Source organism: Bos mutus, chromosome 2 (assembly GCF_027580195.1).
Source record: "Bos mutus isolate GX-2022 chromosome 2, NWIPB_WYAK_1.1, whole genome shotgun sequence".
Taxonomy (NCBI): Eukaryota; Metazoa; Chordata; class Mammalia; order Artiodactyla; family Bovidae; genus Bos; species Bos mutus.
Window position 1 is genome coordinate 71170844 of NC_091618.1, and position 24348 is coordinate 71195191.

A 24348-nucleotide genomic window follows, 5' to 3' on the forward strand; every position below is an offset into this window, starting at 1 on the left:
CTGGTGGGCACTCCGCCATCTGGACCCTGACAGTCCTCAGCATCCCTGAAGCATCACCACACTGCTCCACCTGCTGTTCTGTGGGTCTACAGGGCAGGGCTTGGAGGCTGCCTCTGTGACCAGCACACAAGCAGCTCAAGGTCAGAAACTCATAAGGCAAAGCTACAACCTAGCAGTATGGGAAACCAGGTAGCTGTGCTAAACTTGTATGGCTGTCCCTGCCTCTTCTCTTCACTCCCTCATGGCTTGTGTCTTAAGAGAGGCACAGGTCAATCAACATGAAACCCTTCCATAACCAGAACTCAGACCCACTGTTCCATCCTTCACCCAATCCCTCACTCACTCACCTACTCCTCCCATATTTCTGTCCATATCATTCTAATGTCCCCTTGATGACTTCTACTTTTCATCTCACTTTATTGTCCATATTTTGAAAGTACCCAAGAGATAGATAGGTAGATCTTTTGAAAAGCAAAATGCATGCATGCTAAGTCACTGCAGTTCTGTCTGACCCTTTGTGAACCTATGGATTCTAGCCTACTAGGCTCCTCCATCCATGGGATTCTCCCAGCAAGAATCCTGGAGTGAGTTGCCACGCCCTCTTCCAGGGGATCTTCCCCACCCAGGGATTGACCCCACATCTTTTATGTCTCCTGCATTGGCAGGCAGGTTCTTTACTACCAGCTCCACGTGGAAAGTCCCATAAAGGAAAATAAATACATTTTAAAATGTTTAACATGACTAGCATTTCCCAATTTCTCTGAATGGCCAAATACCTAGAGGAGATGGCTTTGGGCTGGCTGTTTGATGGTTCAGTTCTGGGTACTTCTGTGAGGCTGTGTTCATTTTGCAATGGCAAGTTCTAAGGTAACAAAGAATATAAATGCCTAACAAAGTCTCTGCTTCTCAGAAACTAAAAATTAAGGATTAAAAATATGAGTTGGGTACCTAGGTACAAGGGATTGATACAAAAATATACATAAGTGGACAGAAAAAGGCATGGTCTTTGAATCAAGAAAATCATAGTTTTATTGTGGTTAGAAGCCTCTCCCTCAAGGGTGGTATCATCAAGATGGTGACACAAGTCATTCCTGAATTTAGTCCCTCTCACAAGAAGATCAGCTAGTAACACCAACATAGGTGAGACACACCCGTGAAAGTCCCAAAAGATGGAGGTAAGATGGAAGCTCCCCTCTAGACCACAGAGATTGAGAAGGCCCTCATTAGAAGGGTAAGAGTAATGGCTATATACTGATCCCGTCACCCCTTCCCCGGAAGCACAGCAGCACACTGAGAGGCCCCCGGGGCCTGTGGTTTCTCCAGTGAGATACAAAAAGCCCAAGGTGCACAGCATTGTGAGTCACTCCCTTGGAGGCACAGTTGGGTCTCAGCCCACGGCTATCACATCGTGGGGCTGGGGCGGGAGATGCGGGGAAGGGCTAACAGTAACCAGGACTTGGGTCTTAGCACACCAATTTCCTCTTAATGGTGGAGGAGGAGATCCCAGCCAGTGACTTGGCTCATCTGCAGAGCCTAGCTGGTGACCTCATCTGGCCAGAGTGCTTGATGCAGAATTCTGCCTAGTCTGATCCCCAAACAACAAGCTGTGCTGGTCTTGAGGCCTGTTCTGCTGCACCACCAGGCAGGGAAGCAGGCTCCTACTGTTAAGAATAGCCCTCAGTTATACCTGATCAGGAAGCATAACCAGAGCACCTGGAAGGCTGAGTGCCCTACGTTCTAGCTGCACTTGCAGGGACGCCTGAGTAGAAAAGCCAGCCAATAGTTCTGTCCATCCACAGAACCAATCAGTGGCTCTGCCTGACCAGGGAGCTCAGGGAATAGTTTTGCCTGACCTTGGTTCCCCAGGCAGTGAGAGATACCAGCTGTTCCATAGCCTTCGCCAGGTTGGGAAGCAATTGTTACTATACCTCTTAACTACTGAGTATAATACCAAACTAGGAATCCTGACAGCAAATATAAGCAACTATGGAGCCCATTCTACAGCTGCACTTGAGCAAGAACCAAACCAGCAGTTCTAGTCAACTATTCCCAATCAGTGGCACTCCTGAACTCAGGACTCAGGCAGTGGCTTCATCCAAATAGAGACCCTGAGAGCAAGCTCCATTAGTCCAAGGATGCTACCAGCTGACCTGTCAGAATCTCAAGATGAACTGGCAGATGGACTGCCTCTGACTAAAAGTGAAAGAAAGTGTCAGTCGCTCAGTCATGTCTGACTCTTTGTGACCCCATGGTCTATCCATGGAATTCTCCAGACAAGAACACTGGAGTGGATTGCCATTTGCTTCTCCAGGGGGTCTTCCTGATCCAGGGATCAAACCCAGTTCTCCTGCATTGCAAGCAGATTCTTTACCATCTGAGCTACCAGGGAAGCCCTCTAACCAAGGGAATCTATAAAGTCTGTAAGTGGAAACTGCTTTCTTAAATATACAGATACCAATGCAAAGAGTCAAAGATCACAAAGAATCAGGTAAACATGATGCCATCAAAAGAAACTAATAAAGCTCTAAAAACTAACCTTGAAGAAATAGAGATCTATTATGTACTGCCTGACAAAACATTCTGAATAATCCTCTTAAAGAAGTTTAGTAAACTACAAGGTCACACAGGCAACTAAATAAAATTTGGAAAATAATGAATAAACAAAATGAGAAGTTTAACAAGGAAACAGAAACCATCCAAAAAAACCAAACAGAAATTCTGTAACTGAAGAATACAGTCTAAACTGAAAAATTCAATAAATAACTTCAACAGCAGACTCAACCAAGCACAAGAATTAGAAAATAGGTCATTTTGAAATTACCCAGTCATTTGAGCAAAAACAAACAAAAAAATCAAAAGAGTATAAAAGTCTATGGGGCTTAGGGGACACACTCAAGAGAAACAATATATTCATTATGGTTAAGGACTGTTTCTGCTATAATGAACCAGTAAAATCTGGAGGAGGTGATGATATATGCAAATGCACAATCAAGAATATCAGAAGTGAGAGAGATAAAGACTTTACTGAACAAACAAAAGCTAATAACCATCACCACTAAACCTGCCTTACAAAAAAAGCTACAGGATGTTCTTCCAGAGGAAATAAAATAATGCTCACTAACATCATAAAGGTGTATGAATGGAGGTATAATACTCACTGGTAACTGTAAGTTATATAACAGTATATACATAGACAAAGTCAGATTATCTAATATTGTGATGGTGTTGCATAGTTTACTGACAACTCTAGATTAAAACTTTTTAAAAAAAGTATGAAAAATAACCATAACTACAATAATTTATTATTGGATACACAATACAAAAATATGTGAACTTTAACACTTATAACCTAAAATGTAACACTTATAACCTAAAATGTGAGAAGGGAGAAGAAAAAGTGTAGAGTTTTATACATGCTATTGAAATTAAGCTGTTATCAGCTTAAAGTAGAATGTTATAAATATATTTTATGTAAGTCTCATGATAACTACAAAGGAAAAATCTGTAGTAGTTATACAAGATTATGATAAACAAAGCATATTGCTACAAAAGTCATTAAATCACAAATTTAATCATAAGAACAAAGGTTTTACAACACAATTAGAAAACAATTAACAAAATGGCAATAATAAATCCTCACCTACCAATAATTACTTTAAATTCAAAGGGATTAAATTCTCCAATCCAAAGACACAGAATGAAAATTTTAAAAAAAGTTAATAATATGCTATTTACAAGAAACTTACCTTAGCTTTAACTACACACATACTGAAAGTGAAGGGATATAATAAGATATTTCAAGCAAATGGTAAGAAAGCAGGGTTAACTATACTTATATCAGACAAAACAGAGTTGAAACTACAAATGTCCAGAAGAGACTAAGCAGGTCATAATATAATCATAAAGGAGTCAATCAATCAACAATATATGACAATTATAAATATTTATGCACATGGTATTGAAGCATCTAAATATATGAAGCAAATACTAAAAGGAGTAAAAGGAAAAATAAACAGCAATACAGTAATAGTTGGAGACTTTAATATCTTACTTTCACCATTGGATAGGTCATCCTGCAGAGAGAATCCATATGGAAACAGTAAATGTGAATAATACTATAAACCAAACAGACCTAACAAGACACATAGAGAACATTCTATTTAACAACAAAATACACATTCTTCTCAACTGGAAAGATCAATTTCTAGGATAGATCATATGTTGGAACACAAAATGAGTCAGTAAATTTAAAACACTGATATCACACTAAATGTTTTCCAAAAGCAATGATATGAAACTAGAGACCAAAGACAGGAAAAAACAAACAAACAACAACAATAAAAAGAACTCACAAATGCATAAATTAAAATAAAAACAAAACAAAACACATTTCTGAACAACCAATGAACCAAAGAACTGAAAAGAGAAAAAAGTATCTTGAAACAAAAACGGAAACATGACATAAAAAATTATGAGATGCAGTAAAAGAAATTCTAAGAGGGAAGTTTATACTGATAAACACATACATCAGACAAAAGAAAGCTCTCAAATAAATAATTTTGTAGCTTAAGAAACTAGAAAAATAACAAATGAGGCCCAAGAGTAGCAGAAGAGGGACATAATAAAAATTAGAGGAGAAAAACAATAGAAAAGATTAACAAAAGAATAATAAAGATTATCCAGTGAAGAGCTTTTTTTTTTTTTTTTTAAAGGATAAATAAAACAGATCAACCCTTAGCTAGGCTAGCTAAGAAAAAAAGAGATGACTCAAGCAAATAACATCATAAACAAAAGAGGAGACATTACAACTTATACATTAGAAATGCAAAAGATCATAAAAGACTACTTTGAACAATGATATACAAATAGCATTTCAATATACTAACAACTAATTATCTGAAAAATAAGCAAAAAAAATCCCATTTACAGTAGTACTGAAAAGAATAAAATACTTAGGAATAAATCTTACCAAGGAGATGTAATATTTCTACAATGAAAACTATAAGACACTACTGAAAGAAACTGAAGATGACACAAATTAGTGGAATGCTTTCTTGAGTTCATAGATTGGAGAAATTAATATCATTAAAATGTCCATACTACTTAAGTCATATATTGATTCAATGCAGCCCTTATCAAGACTCCAGTGGCATTTTTTTTTAAGAAATAGAAAACAAATCCTAAAATTTGTTTGGAATCACAAAAGATGCTACTTGGCAAAGGAGTCCTGAGAAAGAAGAACAGAGCTAGAAGAATAACACTTCCTGATTTAAAATTACATTATAAAGCAATGGAAATCAAAACAGTATGGTACTGGCATAAAAACAGACACAGAGAGCAATGGTATAGAATCAAGAATCCTGAAATAAATCCATGCATGATATGGTCACTAATATCTGACATGGGAGCCAAAAACGCTCAATGGAGAAATGACAAGCTCTTCAATGAATGGTGATGGGAAAACTGGATATTCACATTTAAGAGAATTAAACTAAACCCCTATCATATCATTCATAAAAATTAACTCAAATGGATTAACAACTTAAATATAAGACCTGAAACTACAAAATTCCTACAATAAATCATACAGAAAAAAAACAAAACCCTCCTGGCCATTGGTCTTGGCAATGATTTTTTGGACATGACACCTAAAGTTTAAGCAACAAAATCAAAAATAAATAAGTGGGACTGTGTCAAACTAAAGAGCTTCTGCACCGCAAAGGAAACCATTAACAAAATAAAAAGACAAACTACAGAATGGGGGAAAATATTTGCAAGTCACATATCTGGTAAGGGGTTAGTATCTAAAGCAAAAAAGGAACTTATATAACTCAAAAGCAAAATATCGAAGCCAATTAAAAAGTGGGCAAAGGATATAAGTCTTTTTTCAAAGAAAATATTCAAAGAACCAACAGGTACACGGAAAGGTGCTCAACATCACTAATCATTAGTTAAATGCAAATCAAAATCATATGGGTTATCACTTTTCCCCTGTTAGAATGCATTATCAAAAAATAAGAGATAACAGTGCTATTAAGGTTGTGGAGAAAAAATAACCCTGTACACTGTTAGTAGGAATATAAATTGGTATAGCCACAATGGAGAACAGTATGGATACAGAACTACAATATAATCTAACCATTCCAGTTAAGGGCATACACTCAAGAGAAAGGAAATGACTATACCAAAGAAGCAATTATCTGTACATCATGTTAACTTTAGCATTATTTATAAGAGCCAAAATGGGGAAATGGCCAAAGAGGCCAAACTGTCTTCATAGATGGATAAATGAATAGAGAAAATGTGTTATATATGGTATGTATATTTTCAATTCATAAGATATATTTATATATTTTAGAGATATATTTATAAATTTATATATATATAGATATAGATAATAGAACACTATTCAGCCATAAAAATTATGAAATCTTGCCATTTATGACAATATGGATGGACCGGGAGGACATTATACTAAGTGAAATAATTTGGACAGACAGTAAAAATTGCATGATCTCACTTATACATAGAATTAAAAAAAAAAAACAACTCATTGAGAGAACAGATTCGTGGGGGATGGGGAGTTGGGGAAACTGTTCTGGAGATTTAATGTATAGCATGGTGACCATAGTTAATAATACTATACTGCATATTTGAAATCTAGGAAATCTTAAAAGCCGTCATCACAAGAAAAAAAAATCTGTACATAGTGAGAGATGTTAATTAGATTTATTGTAATGTCTGTTTTGCAATATACACATATATCAAATCATTATACTGTATACCTTAAACATATACAATGTTATATGTCAGTTATACCTCAATTAAACTAGAAGAATAAAGGCAATTAGATTGTTGCATACAAAAAAACAAACAAAAAGAAACCCACCACTCCCAACATACACAAAATTAAATTCCATTGAAATATACTGAATTAAGATTAAGCCATCAAAGCATACACTGAATATGTATTATGAATGATATTGTGGGTGGGTAAAATGCTACATTCAGCATAGCTACTACCCTCAAGGAGATTTCTATTTAGGTGAAATAAAAGTTAACATGACATCCCGAGTTATGGGGGCTCCACTGTGTGACCTCCACCATCAGTACCATGAGAGACTAGGATTCTATAACTGTACACAGGACAATGAATGAACTGCTTATACTGTGGTATAGATTACCAGTACTATGGAAGCTCCAGCAGAGAAGTTCAGTGAGGACCACCATGACTCTGGAAGGCCCCTGAATGGCAGGGGAATTAGACTGGTTCTTAGAAAGCAGGGTTCATTGCTTAAGGACAGGTGGAGAGGTGAGTGTGTTGTGTTGTGTAGTGTCCTGTCAAATAAGACTCTTGGAGAGATTTACACTTTGAAAATAAATTCAGGGAAGGAAAAATATATCAGAAGCACAAGAAGAATTTTAAAATTGTCTCATCTCATCTGAAATAATAATATAAAACAAAACACCAGCAAAAAGAAGTCAATACTCTCAGAAGTGACAGCAAATTTTTACACCGTGGTTCTAAATTGTCAGATTCTCAACTATTTGTGAGAATAATCTACACTATAACATTCTTTGCTTTCTATTTTTGTCCAAAGATATGAGTATAGGATCCTTTGAAATATCAGATAAAAAGGAAAAGAAAAAAAAAAAAGAAAACTGTGTTAGGCAGAAAATATGAGAATAATGTCCTATCAATATAACAATAACACAGGTGTCCAAAAGAAGACAGGGCAGAATACACAAGAGAGGGGAAAGTTGTGAATGCCACGAAGCAAGAGGCTTTCAGAAATGTGTAAACATGGTAGGCTCCTTACTGTGATTATACTGCAGAAGCCCTCTGATCTGACTTGATCACAAGTGGGCCGGTTAATCGAAATGTCAGAGTACAGCATCAGAAAATGATCCTCATGTCCATCTGTGTTCCATGCAAAAGGAGCACAGATGGGAAGGGAAAGGGAGCACCTAGACCCAGACCATGGACTTAAATCTCCACTCTGTCCGTTACCGCTGGGTGACGGAGGCTCTTTGTGCCTAAGTGTCCCCATCTGTAAAATGGGTACAGACACAGTGCCTACCTCACAGGACTACAATGGAGAGTACACTGATTATGTGCTTGTTAAATAACATTCTTTTTTAATAGGGCCAAGGCTGCTGCTTTTCCAGGGGTCCTGTTATTAGATCTTCCAATGTCTTTTTTGGCATCAAACACATGCTAGGTTTTGTTTTTCTTAACAGTGGAACAAGAACTTAAAACCACTTGAGAAGCAACCTGCATGCAGCATGCCTCTACATTTAATATAACTCCTCTTCTCTCACAATTTTTTTTTATTTTTGCATTAGACACAAATATTATTTGATCCCACTCTTTTAGAGATATGCCTTTATATGCTTTTGAAGCATTCAACTTTGTTTTATAGAAACAGTCCTTTTTGCACCACATTTCATTGGTTTATAATGTACTTAAAATCACATAATTACCAAGACAAATGATAGTCATGTGAGAATGAGTTACAAACATAACTTATTCATAACTCAACTGGTCAGAGAAGTAAGTATTCTTGGTAGAGAGCTCCCTGCTAGTTCAATAAATTGAGAGTGTTATTTAATATGATTTGTAAGTGGCAAAGGTGAGCATTATTTAATCTGACCAGTAAGTTTGAATAAAGTTAGAGACTCCAATTCCATTAAGAATGCTACTTTTGGATTTTATTTGCTATACCAGTTTCTTAATTCATCAGAATTAAAAAAAAATTCTTTTAATATAAAGGAACTTCTTAATCTGATTTGTTACTGTCCATAGTCCGAGAGATGCTTTACTGTAAACTGGAACCATCAGAGAAGTTTATGGCCATTCTTAAGATTTAAATTTCAGGTTAGGCTTCTTTTCTTTCCTATCACCAACCTGGTTCTCTTTGTAAGTTTCCAAGAATCTGACAATTAGCCCTTAGAACTAACCCTTTTTATTCCTCCTATATCAGAATATGCTAAATAATATCCAGGTAACCCTCTCATTCTCTATTTTCGAGGGACAAAGAATTAACTATTTTTATAAATTATTTTCTTTTCCACTACTTACAATGTATCTACTAAACTCACAATGTGTTCAACAATCTTCTTTCTGTATCTCTCTTTAGGTAGCTACTTAGATTACACAGAATCATTAGGCTGTATTCAGCAGATGACAATTAATGCAGTTTTTTAAGATAGGATGAAAAATTGTACTGAACCTGTAGTCCATGGGCAGAACCTAAAACATCTATCATACTCAGGACTAGGCATACTGATGGATTTGCTGCACTCACCAGCCATGCCCTCCAACAGAGTGGGCTGGACCAGCATGGTGCATAGTTCCAAAGCATCCACACAGACAGGAAACATTCAGAAGAGGCAGGGGTGGAAACCTCTCTTCAGCATATGTAAAGTAACTCTCCAGCTTTCAGAATGAATCTGGGTCATTTATTTCAATCAACAAATAATTACAGAGCTTCCACGGGTGCTATGCAAAACAAACTCAAATTGCTTCTACTTTAGCCCATGCTCCATGATACGCATTTATGCCATCAGAAAGAAAAAAAAAAAAAAATCACAGGTCACATGAGGAACAGACCACCTGAAAAGCCAGCAATGATTATGATGTTCTTACATGTTAGAAGCAGGCATCACCCTTATCATTCTACCTGCAGAACTACTAATATTGTCAGCTCATCTTTGACAAATTTCATTTAAATTAGAATGGCTCCTGGAAAGGAGATCCATTTGGGGAGAAACAGTGGTAAGGCTGCAGTCCATGGGGTCGCTAGGAGTCGGACACGACTGAGCGACTTCACTTTCACTTTTCACTTTCATGCATTGGAGAAGGAAATGGCAACCCACTCCAGTGTTCTTGCCTGGAGAATCCCAGGGACGGGGGAGCCTGGTGGGCTGCCATCTCTGGGGTCGCACAGAGTTGGACATGACTGAAGCGACTTAGCAGCAGCAGCAGCAGCAGCAGTGTGTTGGCGGAAAACACCCAATGAATAAATACTGAGTTCTGTTGTTAGAACAAACACCATCCTCTGCTATTTGGATGCGTATTTAAGAACTTTGTGACAGCTAATGAAAACAAACCATCGTGATTCATAAGCAGGGACTAGAGATCCTTACAAGTTATTCCAGAAAAGCCTCAAGTTAAAACAGGCAAAACAGAAAAACTCATGAACGTGCAACAGCTGTTAGAAGTAATTACAATATTGGATCTTGATTATAAGAGAGCAAATGAGATACAACTTTTTACAGATCCAAGATTCTCTCTGACCAACATTTATCGTGACTCAGATCAGGAAACAGAATAGAGAGAGATGATTTTTTTCCACACAATTTGCGACCCATAAATTATGAATTAAGCACTAATAGATAAAGCAGAGAGAAAATTAAGACATGAGATCTATTTTACAATTCAGAGAGCTCTTTTCATTTGTGTGGGGGGTGGATTACATTTTGAAGAGAGGCTTTACCAAACATCTTTCTTTCTCTGACATGAACTACAATTTCTCATTATTTCCCTGAGGAGTCAGGTGAAGATGTTTGTGTCAAAGTTCAGAGGGTAAATTAGCAACACTGTCTCAACCATTTGGAAACATGCTGAACTTTCTAGATGACAGAAATGTTCTATACAAACACTGTCTAATATGGTAGCTGCTGGTCATGTGTGGCTTTTCAACACTTGCAATCTGACGAGTCTGACATAGAAACTTAAATTTAGAATTTCAATAGTGCCATTTGGCTAGTGGCTACAGTACTGGACAGGCTAGTCTAGAACATATCTCTTTCTCCTTCCCCTTAGCCAATTAGACCAGGCAGCTGGGGTTTATCCTTCACACACTGTACACTGTCCCTGTGAAACCCCACACACTCCATGCCAGCTTGGTCTCAAAAGGGCTCTGAGCGAGGCTCATTGGAGCTTGTTTGACAAATACGCACATTAAGAGGATTTTTTTAAAAAATAGGCAATGGCAAATATCAGCTTTCTAGACCCCTCTGCCAATCCATGTGTCTTCCTGCACTCAAATATATTTTCTAGCGCTTTCTCAGGGACAGCTTCAAAATGATTCAAATGGTCTGACTTTCCATGAGTTTGCCTGTTATAAAAGCAACTGAAAGAGTTCGGTGAGAACACTTAGACAAAGAGAACCTGTAAAATACTGAGGCAGAGTGGAGGAAGTCTTAGCTTGTGAGGAGGCAGGCTGCCTAGAGAGAGATATGAAAGCACAGCAAACCTTAGCTGTTTCTTTTAATTACAGAGTGTTTGAAATAAAGAAATGCTCTTTGGCCATTACATAAAACTCTGCCTTGCTCATCATGGAGTGCAAACGTACTAATACTGGTTCCCAAAGCAATCAATTATTTTCTGACTCCATTTCCCAGTTTCACTGAGTTAACCAGATGATACCTCTGATTGTTTCCTTTTACCTGTTTATTGTTTGTTGATGCATTCCTTTACGAGTCAGAAATTTAAGAGATGTTCAAATTTTAATGACACCCCTTGAGTGGGGAGAAAATGGATATTCTGAGGCAGTATGTCTTGCCCATGAAGACAGTGGTAACTCCTGAACTTAAGGCACTTCTTGTCAATAGCATTTCAGTAGCGAAGACTGTTTTCCACAAAAACACATACCTGGAGGAGGAGATCAGAAGTTGGTCTGACTCGCTGTTGGAAAAGGATGCTTAGCGTTCGATTCTGTTGTTCCAAATCAAACACTCTTGTTTTCAACTTTACACATTCCTCCCTGAGATCCTGCAAAAAACACATTGAAGGGAAAAAAAAAAGTCTATAATTGAAAGATAGCTTTGCATATTATAACCATATTTCATCAGCTATTTCAAACACATTAGTAATAAATACTATTTTTAGCCTTCAAATCCCCAGAAATAAATCACACATAATGTTTTCTTCCACAGCCCATTGTCTGATAGAATTATTAAGTTCAGGAAAGCCAATATAAAACAACAACAACAACAACAAAACAGCACCTTGAAATCAGAAATGCATTAATCTAGCATGCTATTTTTAAAAATGGTAAATCTCAGCGATATAAAGTCAATTTAAGCTTCCACCTATATATTTGGCCTTTCACTGTCTTCATGAAAGCAATCATCAAGCACAAGCCGCAAGGACAGTGCTGTTTTTGCAGTGAATAGAGATTTGATGACCTAAAGAAACTGTCACTTTTGACGGAGCCCTTCGCTGCCATTTGTGGAAACGAGCTGAAACCCTCAACGCGGTTGCTAATCGAGTCAGTGATGCGTTTAGATGGAGTGAAGCAACTGTGAAGTGAGGGCTTACAAGGCCGCTTGAACTTTCCCATCCTCTATACTTGCGGATTTTCATATCGTTTGGGGTGTTCTGGTCTTAGTGCTGGGGAAGGAGTGGAAGAACCATACCTCGGCATCCCCTTAGAGCAGCTCTTCTGAGTAATAGTTAAAACATCACCGAGAACTCTCCCCCAGCTTTCATGAGGGGAGCTGAGAAAACGGAGCTTTAGGATTCTCTGGAATCCCATGGAGCTTCTTTCCAAACAAACTTACAATAAAGATACTTGTACTGACATGTCTACATCCTCCGAAGAGGTTCAAGAAAGACCAGGTAGAATAAAGCCCCAAGGCAAGGTTCTTCAAAAGCTGACCCTTTTCTGTATTTCAAACTTTATCTTACACTATTTCATGATTTTTTTTTTTTTACAGGCTTCTGCTCTTACCATGTGAAGAACAAGGGTCTGCTTGTTCTCGAAAGTGCCATGCATTCTGACACCATCCTTCCTGCCTCACCTCCCTCTGGCTTCTCATCCACCTCCTCATTCTTCCAGTCCAAGTGACATCCAGCTCAAATTCTGTCTCCTTCCTGATGCTTTAATCTGGCATCCTCCACTTTTATCTGCTCCCTTTTCTGAACTCCAGTAAGCCCTCAATGCTTCTTCTGTGACATTTAGTTAATGTCACAGGCTGCTTTGTGTTGACTTTCTTTCATGGTTTGGACTTAATGTTGTCGATTAGGTAACATGTTCCTCAAAAAGCATAAGAAGATACAGAAACAGCAGCATGAGCATACTGTCTGACACTTTTCTTGCATCATCTAGTACAGTACCCCACAGAGTAGTAGGAGCTTAGTAAACTTGTGTGATTATGTTGTTAAAGGGGAAGATTATGGTGAATTCTTTTACTCTCTAGTGATGGTGGGATATACTACTAGTTTATCCATCTATATATTCTAATGTGGGGCAACTGCAGGTTGGGCAGCTAAGATCTTACTTAAGGCTCTGCAAGCAAGACAAAGTGCCAGCCCACAGCTCTGCTCCCCAGAGTCATAGAGATTAGTAGGTGTGTGCCATACATAACCATGTGGCAACCTGAGTGTGCAGCTAGAGAGAGATCTATTAGCATCTTCCAAGGCTTTACCTGAGGTCCATCATCATTTCCAGGCTTATCCAATTCATTTACAGAAGGCAAAGAGACAGGGCATGGCATAATAGCTCAATGCGCAGCTTATACTCCCCTCACATTTTTAGGTAAATAGGAAGCCTATGCTTAGGATGTTTTCAACTGATTGCTGCCTACTAATGAAGAGCAAAGCAAAGGAACATCATGTCAGAGCAAGGCACCCAGGTATAAGCTCTAGGAAGGCAGTGTCTATAAATTAGGGGCAGTGGGTGTGAACACCCATAAACATGCATGCCACTTGGCAGAGGCTCTTTTGGAGGCCTAGGCACTGCTCAAATTAAAAGGCTAGATTTGTTGTCTTTATTTAGAATTCAACCTCTGTGTTTCACTTATGCTAATTTTTGCTCTTAACATGTATATAACACTCCCTGCTCCCAAACACTAATTGTTTTCACTACTGCTAATTAAGCAATTAATAAAACTTGACTGTGAGGTAAATAAATATTAATAGTACCTATTGGGTGGGAAAACACAATCATTCTCACTTGCAGGGGGAGGGGTGGAGACAGAAGCATATGAGTGTGGATTTGCAAGGAGAAAGGAGACTTGTAAGGAATACCAGCAACTGTTTTTAGCAGCAAAACTGAAAATAACTTGAAAAGATCTCTTCAGATGAGTTTAAAAAAAAAAAAAAAAAGGGGAAAAAATCAATATATTCTATAACGAGTTTTTGTACCAGTGCCCAAATTTCCATGGCCATTACTATTACTTAAGGCAGTAAAAGTTCATTAGCAGGAACACAATTTATTAACCTTGAGAACCATTTATCACTCTTGGCTTATCTAGATCAGTACACAGAAGAGGGGAAAACAAAGGGCTTTAGGAATGTGATGCAGGTCTTATCATCACTGACCAATAGACATGAGCTGCAGAGAAAGTTTGTAGATATTAAAGAATATTCTGTGTTGTTCTAACATTCTTCCTTTCTTCACTCAAGCTGTGGATGGTAAATGATGCCAGACAGCTCTCACTCCAAGAAACTGTAATCAAAACCATGTGGGTGCCCGTGCGCACACACATAAGTCAACCAGACTGGAAAGATGGAAAGAGAGAGAGAAAAACAACAATTTTTCTGATGACTACAGTGAGACCTGGGCAGAGAGTGTCAGCTGGCTGTCTTTTCTTCCTCTGGGCTCATAGTGAGAACCCACTGCCATAAAGGCACGTAGGACATCTTGAGGCTGGGTGAAAGGACCATTAATGCTGACTCTGTCGGTTACAGAGACAGGAACTACACTATGCCTCCCAGGAAAGGCATTAGAAACTAAAGAATTTTTCTGTTTAGATGCCAGCCTCTGAGATCATGGCTCCCCATAAGGGCTGGACCATCTGCCCTCACGCACAACCCTTCTTTTTCTCTGACTCCCTAGTACCTCTCAGGTCTCAAGAGAAGGACTCACTAAAAATAAAATATAGGGTTGTGTCTTTTGAAGCAAAAAAAAAAAAAAGGAATGTGTTGTATAATTCCTATCAAGGCCAGTCCAGGTTCGATGCACGATACTGGATGCTTGGGGCTAGTGCACTGGGACGACCCAGAGAGATGGTATGGGGAGGGAGGAGGGAGGAGGATTCAGGATGGGGAACACATGTATACCTGTGGCAGATTCATTTTGATATTTGGCAAAACTAATACAATTATGTAAATCTTAAAAATAAAATAAAATTAAAAAAAAAAAGAAGTAAACAATGCCAAAGATTTGACTACATTCCGTCTCATGTAAGCAAGTACAGTGGTCTTTGGGTTCAAGGAAATAGCCGGTTTTATTCGTAATCTGCATGCCACTCTCAACTGAAAACAAAGTAAGACATTACAGCTAGATATGTGGGGAAAATATACTGAGCAATGTGGTATACTGGTCTAAAACGGTCCTGTGTACCTTAATGATCCCAAGCCACAACTTCCCTGGAGGACCCACACACAGCACTTCTAACAAGTTTCCTCTGTGCTTGGGGCTGAACGAGATTCTGGATTCACTGCTATGTAGTAGCTATGGAGTATGGTTACTTTATGCACTTAGAGCAAAACCATTACCAGCTCCAGGCTAAAGGAAAGTTAGGAAAATGTTGGTTGCTTAGAAGCTTGATGTATACTGATATTACCACTAGATTATTGTTCAAAACTATTAAAATTTTATTTTATCATGTAAAATGCTACTATATTGGTATAACTATTTCAGAGGTAGTATGTATTATGGGAATACACTGGATTGAGAGTTAAGGGGCCTGGACTCTGGTCCTTATTACCCACACAGTCTTGAGGAAGTTACTTACTCTGGTTATGCCTCAAGTTTCCTCATCTGTAAATGGAGTTACTGCACAAAATCAGGCTTTCAACACAAGGGATGCCTCAGCTGCTTTATGAGATGGCTTGTCAAGGGCCGCCACCTCAATCCTTCCCTGAGACTTACTGGACACCACATCCACCAGCCGCTCCTTGTCACAATCCTTTTCAGTGTCTGTCACTCATATCCCTATCTCTTCTAAGAATGCTAATACTTCAGCTAAAAAAAAAAAAAGCCATTGCTGTAAAAGATTGTTCACATCTCAGACCAACCAAGGGCCTCAACATCAAACACATAAAACAGTGAGACAGGTAACATAATTGTATCACAGCATCAGGCCAGTTCTAATCAATGGGAAGTGCTGAGTCTTGTGGCAAACCGAATACTGGAAGCCTTCATCCGAAAGGCATTCGGATTAAAACATTTTTAATCTGAGTGATGGCTAAACAGTTTATGTAATTACAGTAAATTGAGCCTATTATCAAAGCTAGTTGACAAGCTCAAGATTAAATGTTCACTAAGGTCCCTGGCAGTTGGGAAATTCTATCATCCAAAAATAAGACTGATTCTGAGAAAGCTCGATTTGGAAAGAGCTCCAAATTTACAGTCATTTTTGACTCCAAGCAAGTCAGATCCTGGATGTCCTTGCTAGCAAGGGCTGGCAATGCTTCCAAAAGTTTTAAGAAATCCACCTGTGACGTTGCCCCTTTATTTCTTGCAATCGTATGTGACTAATGATTGGATTTCAACCCATCTGTTGAATTTCACAGTGTTTCCCTGCTTGCTGAACTACAGTGGGGAAAACATGAAGTGACTGAAAGGGATTGTGGAGGCTGAATGGTGCAAAGGATAAAGGCATGGAGTATGAATGCAATAACCCCAGGTTAACATGTGGGCTTTGCCACTTGTAGCAACTGGAACCATGGGGAAATTATCGTCATCATCCTACTCACAAGACTGTGGTGAAAACCAAATGATTTTGTGCATTTAAAGTGCTAGACGTGGAGTCTGATTCCTTGTAAGTGCGCAGTAAATATAAACAGACTCTAAGGAAACCAGATCCTACACACATCATTGCTAGAAAGGTGGACCCAGATGGCCCAACTGCTCTTTCTACAAGGGAAATACAGAGGAGTTGGGAGTTCTTTTAGTTTAAAGCTCCAAAATTGTGTTGTGCTTCTATCTGGATGGCTATTTTGCTAGATTTCACCATGTAAGAGTCTTAATTCTTATTGGAAAATTTAAAACATACCATTAATATTTGGTTATTTTAAAGAACATGAAGATAAGACCGAGGTTGTTGATATACTGTAAAATAACTAGAGGGAAAAATGCCTTTCTTCCAACTTTGTGTTAGTGGCAAAAAATAAAAAATTAAAAAAAGAACATAGAAGAGTTAAATTTTCAGTGTGTATAATTGTCTTAATGAAGACAAAATATATTTCAGACAAAAATATGAGTTTGGCTCAGATTACTGATTGCACTTACAGGCTTGTACCTATGATTTGGAGCCATAATTGGAATTGAGCTGTGTTAAATATTGTCACTTTAACATTATTGATCTAAAGGAGGAACAGTCAGCTCTCTTAAGAAAACCTGTAGATTTTTGAGATAAACTGAATTACTTTACTAGGACATGATATATATCAATACATTTAACAGAAACTGCTAAATTTATAGAAATAATTTTTTTTCCTATCAGTACTTAGAAAGGAAATATACTCTGTGACTTCAAGATACTTATCAGGGCCAATGCACAGTATGCCAGCAAAATACTTTTTTGGTTGCTGAGGGAGGAACAGAAGTCATGGGAGATTTGCCTTTGTGTCACAACAAATGATATATTCCATAACTGTATGGTTATGACTATAATTTCACCTCAAGGATTTGTGTGTGTGTATGTGTGTGTGACTTAGATAATTCACTCAAGATTTCTGTTTTTCACTCTGTATCAGCTACATCACTCTTTGGTTTCTCATCTGCTTTTGGAGTACATCTTATTTCCCATATTGTGCTCTTAATTAAAAAGAAATTTTAGTCTTTTTGTAGCAATTTTACAGTCTCTATAAAAACTGGGAGGCGCACGTTTCTGCAGAACATGATTCTTCTGGACTCTCTGAAAGCTCTGGCATCTTTTCCTGCTCACAGCGTCCCTGAGGTATGCTATCTCACAGCAGCACATCTTTTTGTGTCTTACTGCTTAACTGTACCAAGGTAGATTTATCTGTTTACTAGTTATTACTTGAATTTGTGTAGCGACTTTTTTGTGGCTGACCTGAAAGGTCCCATTTTCCTATATATTGTGCCAGATGGTTTTCTTGTCTCTTTTCTGAAGCACCATTAAAAAAGAAAGGCATGAGAAGTCTTTCAACAGTTACACATGGAGCTGCAGCAGTGCACCCTGGCATTCCTTACATCTGTAATTAAGTGAGGAGGAACAGGAGGAAAAGCAACTGAGAAATTAAAGCCTTTGAAAGAGAAAAAGTATTCAAATATGCTGTGACAGAAATCATGATTTGTCCTTCAACATATGTTTCTCCCCTTCTGCAACCAGGTGACAATCACTTTTCAACTGGGCACATACCCAGAAGAAAGATTCCATCACTGGCTTCCTCGGGTGTGGTTGCATAATTAAGGTTTGTAAACAGGGAGGTATGTAAACTTTTAGAAGGCTCTCTTAAAAGATAGCCGGTGTGTGTCTTTTATCCTCTTCCTTTTCTTTGGCTTTCATTTCCTCCTGATGGCTAAAATATTAATGTGATGACTGGAGGTAGAGCAGCCATTTTGGGCCATGAGGTAACTGTGGAAATGGAGGCCACATCCCACAGAATAACAAGATAGAAACCATGATGCCAGTGACCCTACGAACTTTATGCAGCAAAGACATCATGCTGGCTACGTACTCCCCACCTGCAGATTTAGATCTGAGGAGTAAACAACTGATTTAATTTTATGTTACCTGATTTAAGCCACCATTATTTTGGATTTTTGTTATTCACAATTGAATCTACCTCTAACCTAATAAATGTGCTCAAATCTCTCTCTTCATGTAATGTTAATGTAAAATCTGAACCAGTTAAAATCATTTATACCAGGAAGCATGATATTTTGACAGAAGTAGTCGGGGGAGAAAGTCTAGCAAAACTGTTATCACAATGCCTTTACAGCATGCATTTAAAATAATTATTTAAGTACATTCATGAGAAGTAGCCAAACCCTAAAATTGTTCTCAACTAAAAACATTTAAATGCCATAAGTAATTTTGCTCTCCTAAGTCACATCTGCCTGAACAAGTCACATGTTCCCACATTTTCTTTTGAGGATATCTCTATCTCATACAGCAGTAACTCAGAATAAACAAAATAAGAAGGAACTAGAATTCAGCCTCTCAGATAGATCATGGAAAGAGATGCGAAATGTTCAATAAAATTCACCAAACTAGCTAAGTTTGGGCAAACTACCTGCATTTACCCATTCTGCCCCAATAACATGATCTGAAAGCAGAATAAGATGACAACAAAGGAGAAGGTATAAAAATTTCATGCTCAGAGACTAACAATTGTTTTTCCCCTAACTTTATTGAGGAGAAATTCACATATATAATTGTATATACTTAAAGTGTAAGATGTGATAATTTGATATACATTACATGGTAGAATGATTACCAAGAGCAAAATAATTAACACATCCATCATTACACATAGTTAACTCTCTTAAAAAAAAAAAAATTGTGGAGAGAAAGCTTACGATCTACTCTCAGCAACTTTCAAGTATTTAGCACCACCATTTGCTTTATCTTTACCACAGAGCTGTTTTTGTGGGAACAGCTCTTCCTTTTCATAGAGTAACCATAGCAATTCTGGGAGGTGGACACTGCTATCTCTATTTTACAGAAGAGGAATTAAGGTCCAGAGAAGTTAAATAACCTTCCTAACCTCAAAGATCTCTTGCTGAATTTTAGGCCTCTGTTAATGCTGTCCATCAGAGGCTATTCATTTTATAGAGGCCAGAGGAATCCATCAACTTATTTAATGTTTACATTTACTAAATAAAAATGATAGGTTTGCTACTCATCTAGGTAGGCCCATGGAAATCTTTCATCTTCAAAAAGCTTTCTATTACTTCCCCAAGAGTTTAAATTTTATGAATCTATTGGTCATTGATGTTCATATGCCATCTAAAACGCATACAATTTTAACCTAACTGAATAAATGAAAAAGTATTGCAGCTATCAATCATAGTTTCCTTTAGTCTGACAATGTGAGTTCCAATCTATTCACGTAAGTGCTATGAAAATAATAAAGCCAGAAAGTGACCTACCTTTTGAGTGAGCAGGGCTTGCACAACCTGGTTGGCTACCTTTAAAAAATAAAGAAAAGAGTTGCTGATTATAATAATGAGACCCTATACGCACAGACTCTAATTTACCAATAAGTTTCCCAAAGCTAATGAGCTCCTCGTCTGGCTCTTTCCTCTACTTCTACAGGATTTGATTCTTTTCATAATAAGCCTATCCTTCTAGGTAATATTTTGCATTTTCCAAAGGTGACCTTGTTGCTAATTAAGATGGTTAGGCTGGAAAGATCATTCATACCTTGACTCTCACATTTCCATATTTGGAAAAATAATATCCTTTCATATGTAAAGTACTTTAAGAAGGCTAAAAAATGATATAGTGCAAAACATGATCCTAATTATCTGTACACAGTTTTACACTGCTGATTTACAATGCCCTTTGCCTCTCCTTCCCGTTCTTTTGCTGTGTGACTATTTCATTGCCTGGAATTACTTGCAATAGAGGTAGGTGGAAAGTGCAGAATAGGGGCAACTCCTTCATTCCTATATAGGCTTTGCTTTCCTCCTCCACATCTTCGTTTATATTATCCTCTGTCATTACTACCTATAAGAGAGTCTGAAAGTTGCTTACTCTATTCTTTATTTTCCCTTACATCCCCTGATTTTTTTTGCCTGGATACACACAAATGCATTTCCCAACCTGCCTTGTCACTGTGTGACAAAATTCTGGCCCAATGAGTTCCAGATGGTCCATTTTCTTGGACTGATGGATAGGCAGTCTCCTAAAAAAAAGAGGGCCCATCCTTATTCTTTATTTCCCTGCTGGGATATGAAAGTGATGGCTAGAGCTTTGGCAGCCATCTTGAAAATGAAAGTCACATATTAAGTAGTTGGGTGCAGAAAAATAGAATGAGCCTTGTCCTGATGATGTATGGAGCTGCACTTTCTATTTCTGAACTTGCATATGAGATAGAAACAAAATATCCACTGTTATGTTGAGTTTCTTCTAATATACAACTAAATAAAATTGTCACTTATTACTAGAACCCTAATTTTCTTCAGGTATCGGGCAGTTTGGGACAGTAGGAAAAGCTGGACCCCTCTTGGCCCTAGGAGGTGAATGGTGAATTGGTGTTGGTAATTTCATTCCCTTTCAGTGACTGGCTTAGGAGTGAGCATGTGGCACAATTCCAGTTAAAGGCCATGTGAAAAATCAGTAACACATTTCTCATATTTCAAGGATCTGGCATTTTCTCTGAAAACTATTCATCTTTCTACATGTATTTATACTAAGATTTCTTTTTCACCTGCAGATTTCAAAAACACTCCAGAGAGTCACTTATTAAACTTCACCACAATCTTAAAGTTATATATCCATATGGCTACTATTGATAAAATTATGGTAGATAGGTGAATTATATGAAGTTTTTTAGTCAGTACATACACATATGGTAAACATTTAGTGTAATAATAGAAACTGACAACATTAAAGACCAAGTCAGGCTATTTAAATATCCTAAATATTTCAGTTCATTCATTTCTTCCTTCACTTATCCAATATAAATTTGCACAGTATCTATGACTGGGATGTGTTTCTTGGTTTCAAAAGGAGCATAGCTGGTAAGAGTTAGGCAAGAACACAGTTATAAGTGTGATAAACTTGTAATCATCTTGCTAATTCTCATATTCAACCAAAGACTAAAGACCACACTTCTATCTTCTCTTTCTCTTGATAACAAATTAAATTTTTGTTGATACTAAATTGTGTATGCTCATTTCTCTTTTTAGTATACTGGAATAGATTACGGTAAAAATGTTTTCATGGAATTTGCTTCTTGACTCAATATTGACAAAATAGCATATCCTTAATGACAGCTGGCTACCAGTAAGCCTCACTGAAAATTATAATAGAGGCTGTCATCTATTTGTGGTTAGCAGACATTTGCACTACAAGTAGTAAATGACTAAAATCAGATTACCTATATAATTGATATATACAAGAGGGAATTCTTTTCCTATCAGAATCCTTTTCAAATTTACATTGCTGACATTAAGTTTAAAAGAAAGGCTTTTTACTGAAACTAACTATAGTTTTGAAGAAAAAGTATTATTAGGTATTTCTTTTAGTCCAGTCTAAGTTAAAGAAGATATCTAAGGATTACTGTAGACTAAAATAAGTCATTTTCTGTAACTTGTGCTGTTTTTCTTTTATCACTTTATTTATACACAATCACAATGGTGACAAATGTTACTCAGCCCACACAAATTGACCAATAGCATAATCTTGAAAACCTTTCAGTTTTTAAATGTTCATTCAAATTCATGAGAATTTAAAGTCAAACTACATACCATCTATTTTATTCTTGCAAATTAAAAAAACACACAAAAAACAGAAGAACTATTCATGCTGCTTAAGTCAGAAGCAATGTACCAAACTTAATTTATACCATAAATAATTTAATTCTTTTGTATAGCAACCTTTGGATTTGATTTACATTCTCATAAAACTGCCTAATATCAATATTTTCTTTTCTTCCTCAGAACTGGCCCCTCACTTAAACCAGTCTGTGGAATGGTGGTCACATAAAATAGCTCTCTACATGATTTAACAGGAGTCATAAACGAGTATCTTATCTGTAAAAGCCTGCAGGAGTAAATATGTTATATCTTTGCAATCCAAGTATGTTTGCCCTATAGGCTTACAGACTCTATTTCTGATACAGTTACTTTTGGCATATATTTTGGACAATTGTTTGCTCTACCCGAAAATTGAACAAAGATACACAAATGCATTATTTCTTTACCTACTGACACGGGGTTCTATTACCCGGAAGGGCTCACAGGTTCTTTGCAGAAAAGCAGGCAAGTGATACAAATGCTTTCCTTGGTACTGTCTATAAGGATAGTTTCTTGGGTTTTGTTAGGACTTTTAACAGCTAGGCTTCTCAGATGCATGCACAGAACAACTGTTCGGAGCTTGTGCCTGCAACCTCTCATAGTCTCACAAGATGATCCCTGGAAATGGGCCCCTGCCTTCATCATCGCATCCTGCCCTCAGCACTTGGGTTGCAAATAATCACACCCTGGCAGGCCCAGCTAATGAGAACAAATACCTTCCAATGTCAGCTGACAGCTTTCCTCTCCAAAGAAAGAAAAAGAAACGAGCAGCTGGGCTGGGTCACAGGAACCCGAGACACACTGAGCAAAGCTGATGGTCCCTAAGCCCCTGGCTTGTTTGACCATTTCGCTTAGGCTCTTTGTGGAAAGCGCCCCCTTTGCATCTAGGAGAGGAACAGGGGTGGGCGGGCACTGTGGTACATCTCTTCTTTCCTCTCCGTAAGAATTCTCTCAGACAAGCCAGCTCCTCTGACACCTGGCTCATCTTTGACCCACATGCCTCTTTGTTCTTCCCTCTCAGGTGTGGAGGGATCTCAAAGTGGGTGGGCAGAGGGAGGAGAATAGAGGATGCAGATTTGTCTGTTATTTTATTGCACAACAGCCCCTGAGGCTGAATGAGAAGCCATATCGGGGAGTTCATTCCAGAGGGAGCCAATTCTCACCACATCCAGAAGACAATTGGAGATGGGGTCGAAGGTGGGCGAGGGAGGAACTCAGTGGACACTGTGCTTAAAGTCTTATCCTCCTGCCTGGTTGCCCTGCTTTCATCCTTTTATGTGCTTTACATGCAAAGCCACTACCTTGTCAGCCAGGTAATTAAAAAACTGGTCACAAAAGCACACATTTTAGAAATTGTGCTTTGGAGAAGTTTTCTCTACTTTTGACCTTGGTTTATTGTAGGAAGACAGCTGGGGGCAAGTACGAGGAGCACCGGTGGAGAATCACAAGAAAAACCCGGGTTCCAATATGGTCCTGTGTTGACCAATCACTGATATGCACAGGGGTGGGAGAGCAACCTAATTTTTCTCATCTGTAATGCAGGGGAACCGTCGGCCTCTGAAGTTGTTGTGAAAAAAGTATGAGATGACAGACATCATCAGAGAAACCACCTTGGACAGTACCTGATGAAAAATACCTGACAAAAATGTTAAATCTGAATCTGGTCACTCAAACTTCAGGAAGTAAAACACATTTTCAGGTAAGCATTTAAGGAAGGATGGTTTGAGAAGAAGCCCTTTCATTTGTAAAGGGATGAAGTCTGTGTGTGTGTATTTGTGTGTAAAATACATGTATAAATAAAAATCACTAAGCATCTACATTATTTATTTATTCTGTAAAAAGAAACCCTGTAAGATCCTGGGAGTGGGAGAAATTCAACTAAATATGTATGTGG

The 24348-nt window shown here is 37.9% G+C and overlaps 1 protein-coding gene across 1 annotated transcript in view; it reads right to left on the reverse strand.

The window, feature by feature from the left end:
* NCKAP5 (NCK associated protein 5) overlaps positions 1-24348 on the reverse strand; it is a 1094443-nt gene that overhangs the window by 209102 nt on the left and 860993 nt on the right. The window contains 2 exon segments of the mRNA XM_070389536.1: positions 11660-11779; positions 20082-20120. Of these exon segments, the coding sequence (XP_070245637.1) occupies positions 11660-11779; positions 20082-20120 (159 nt within the window).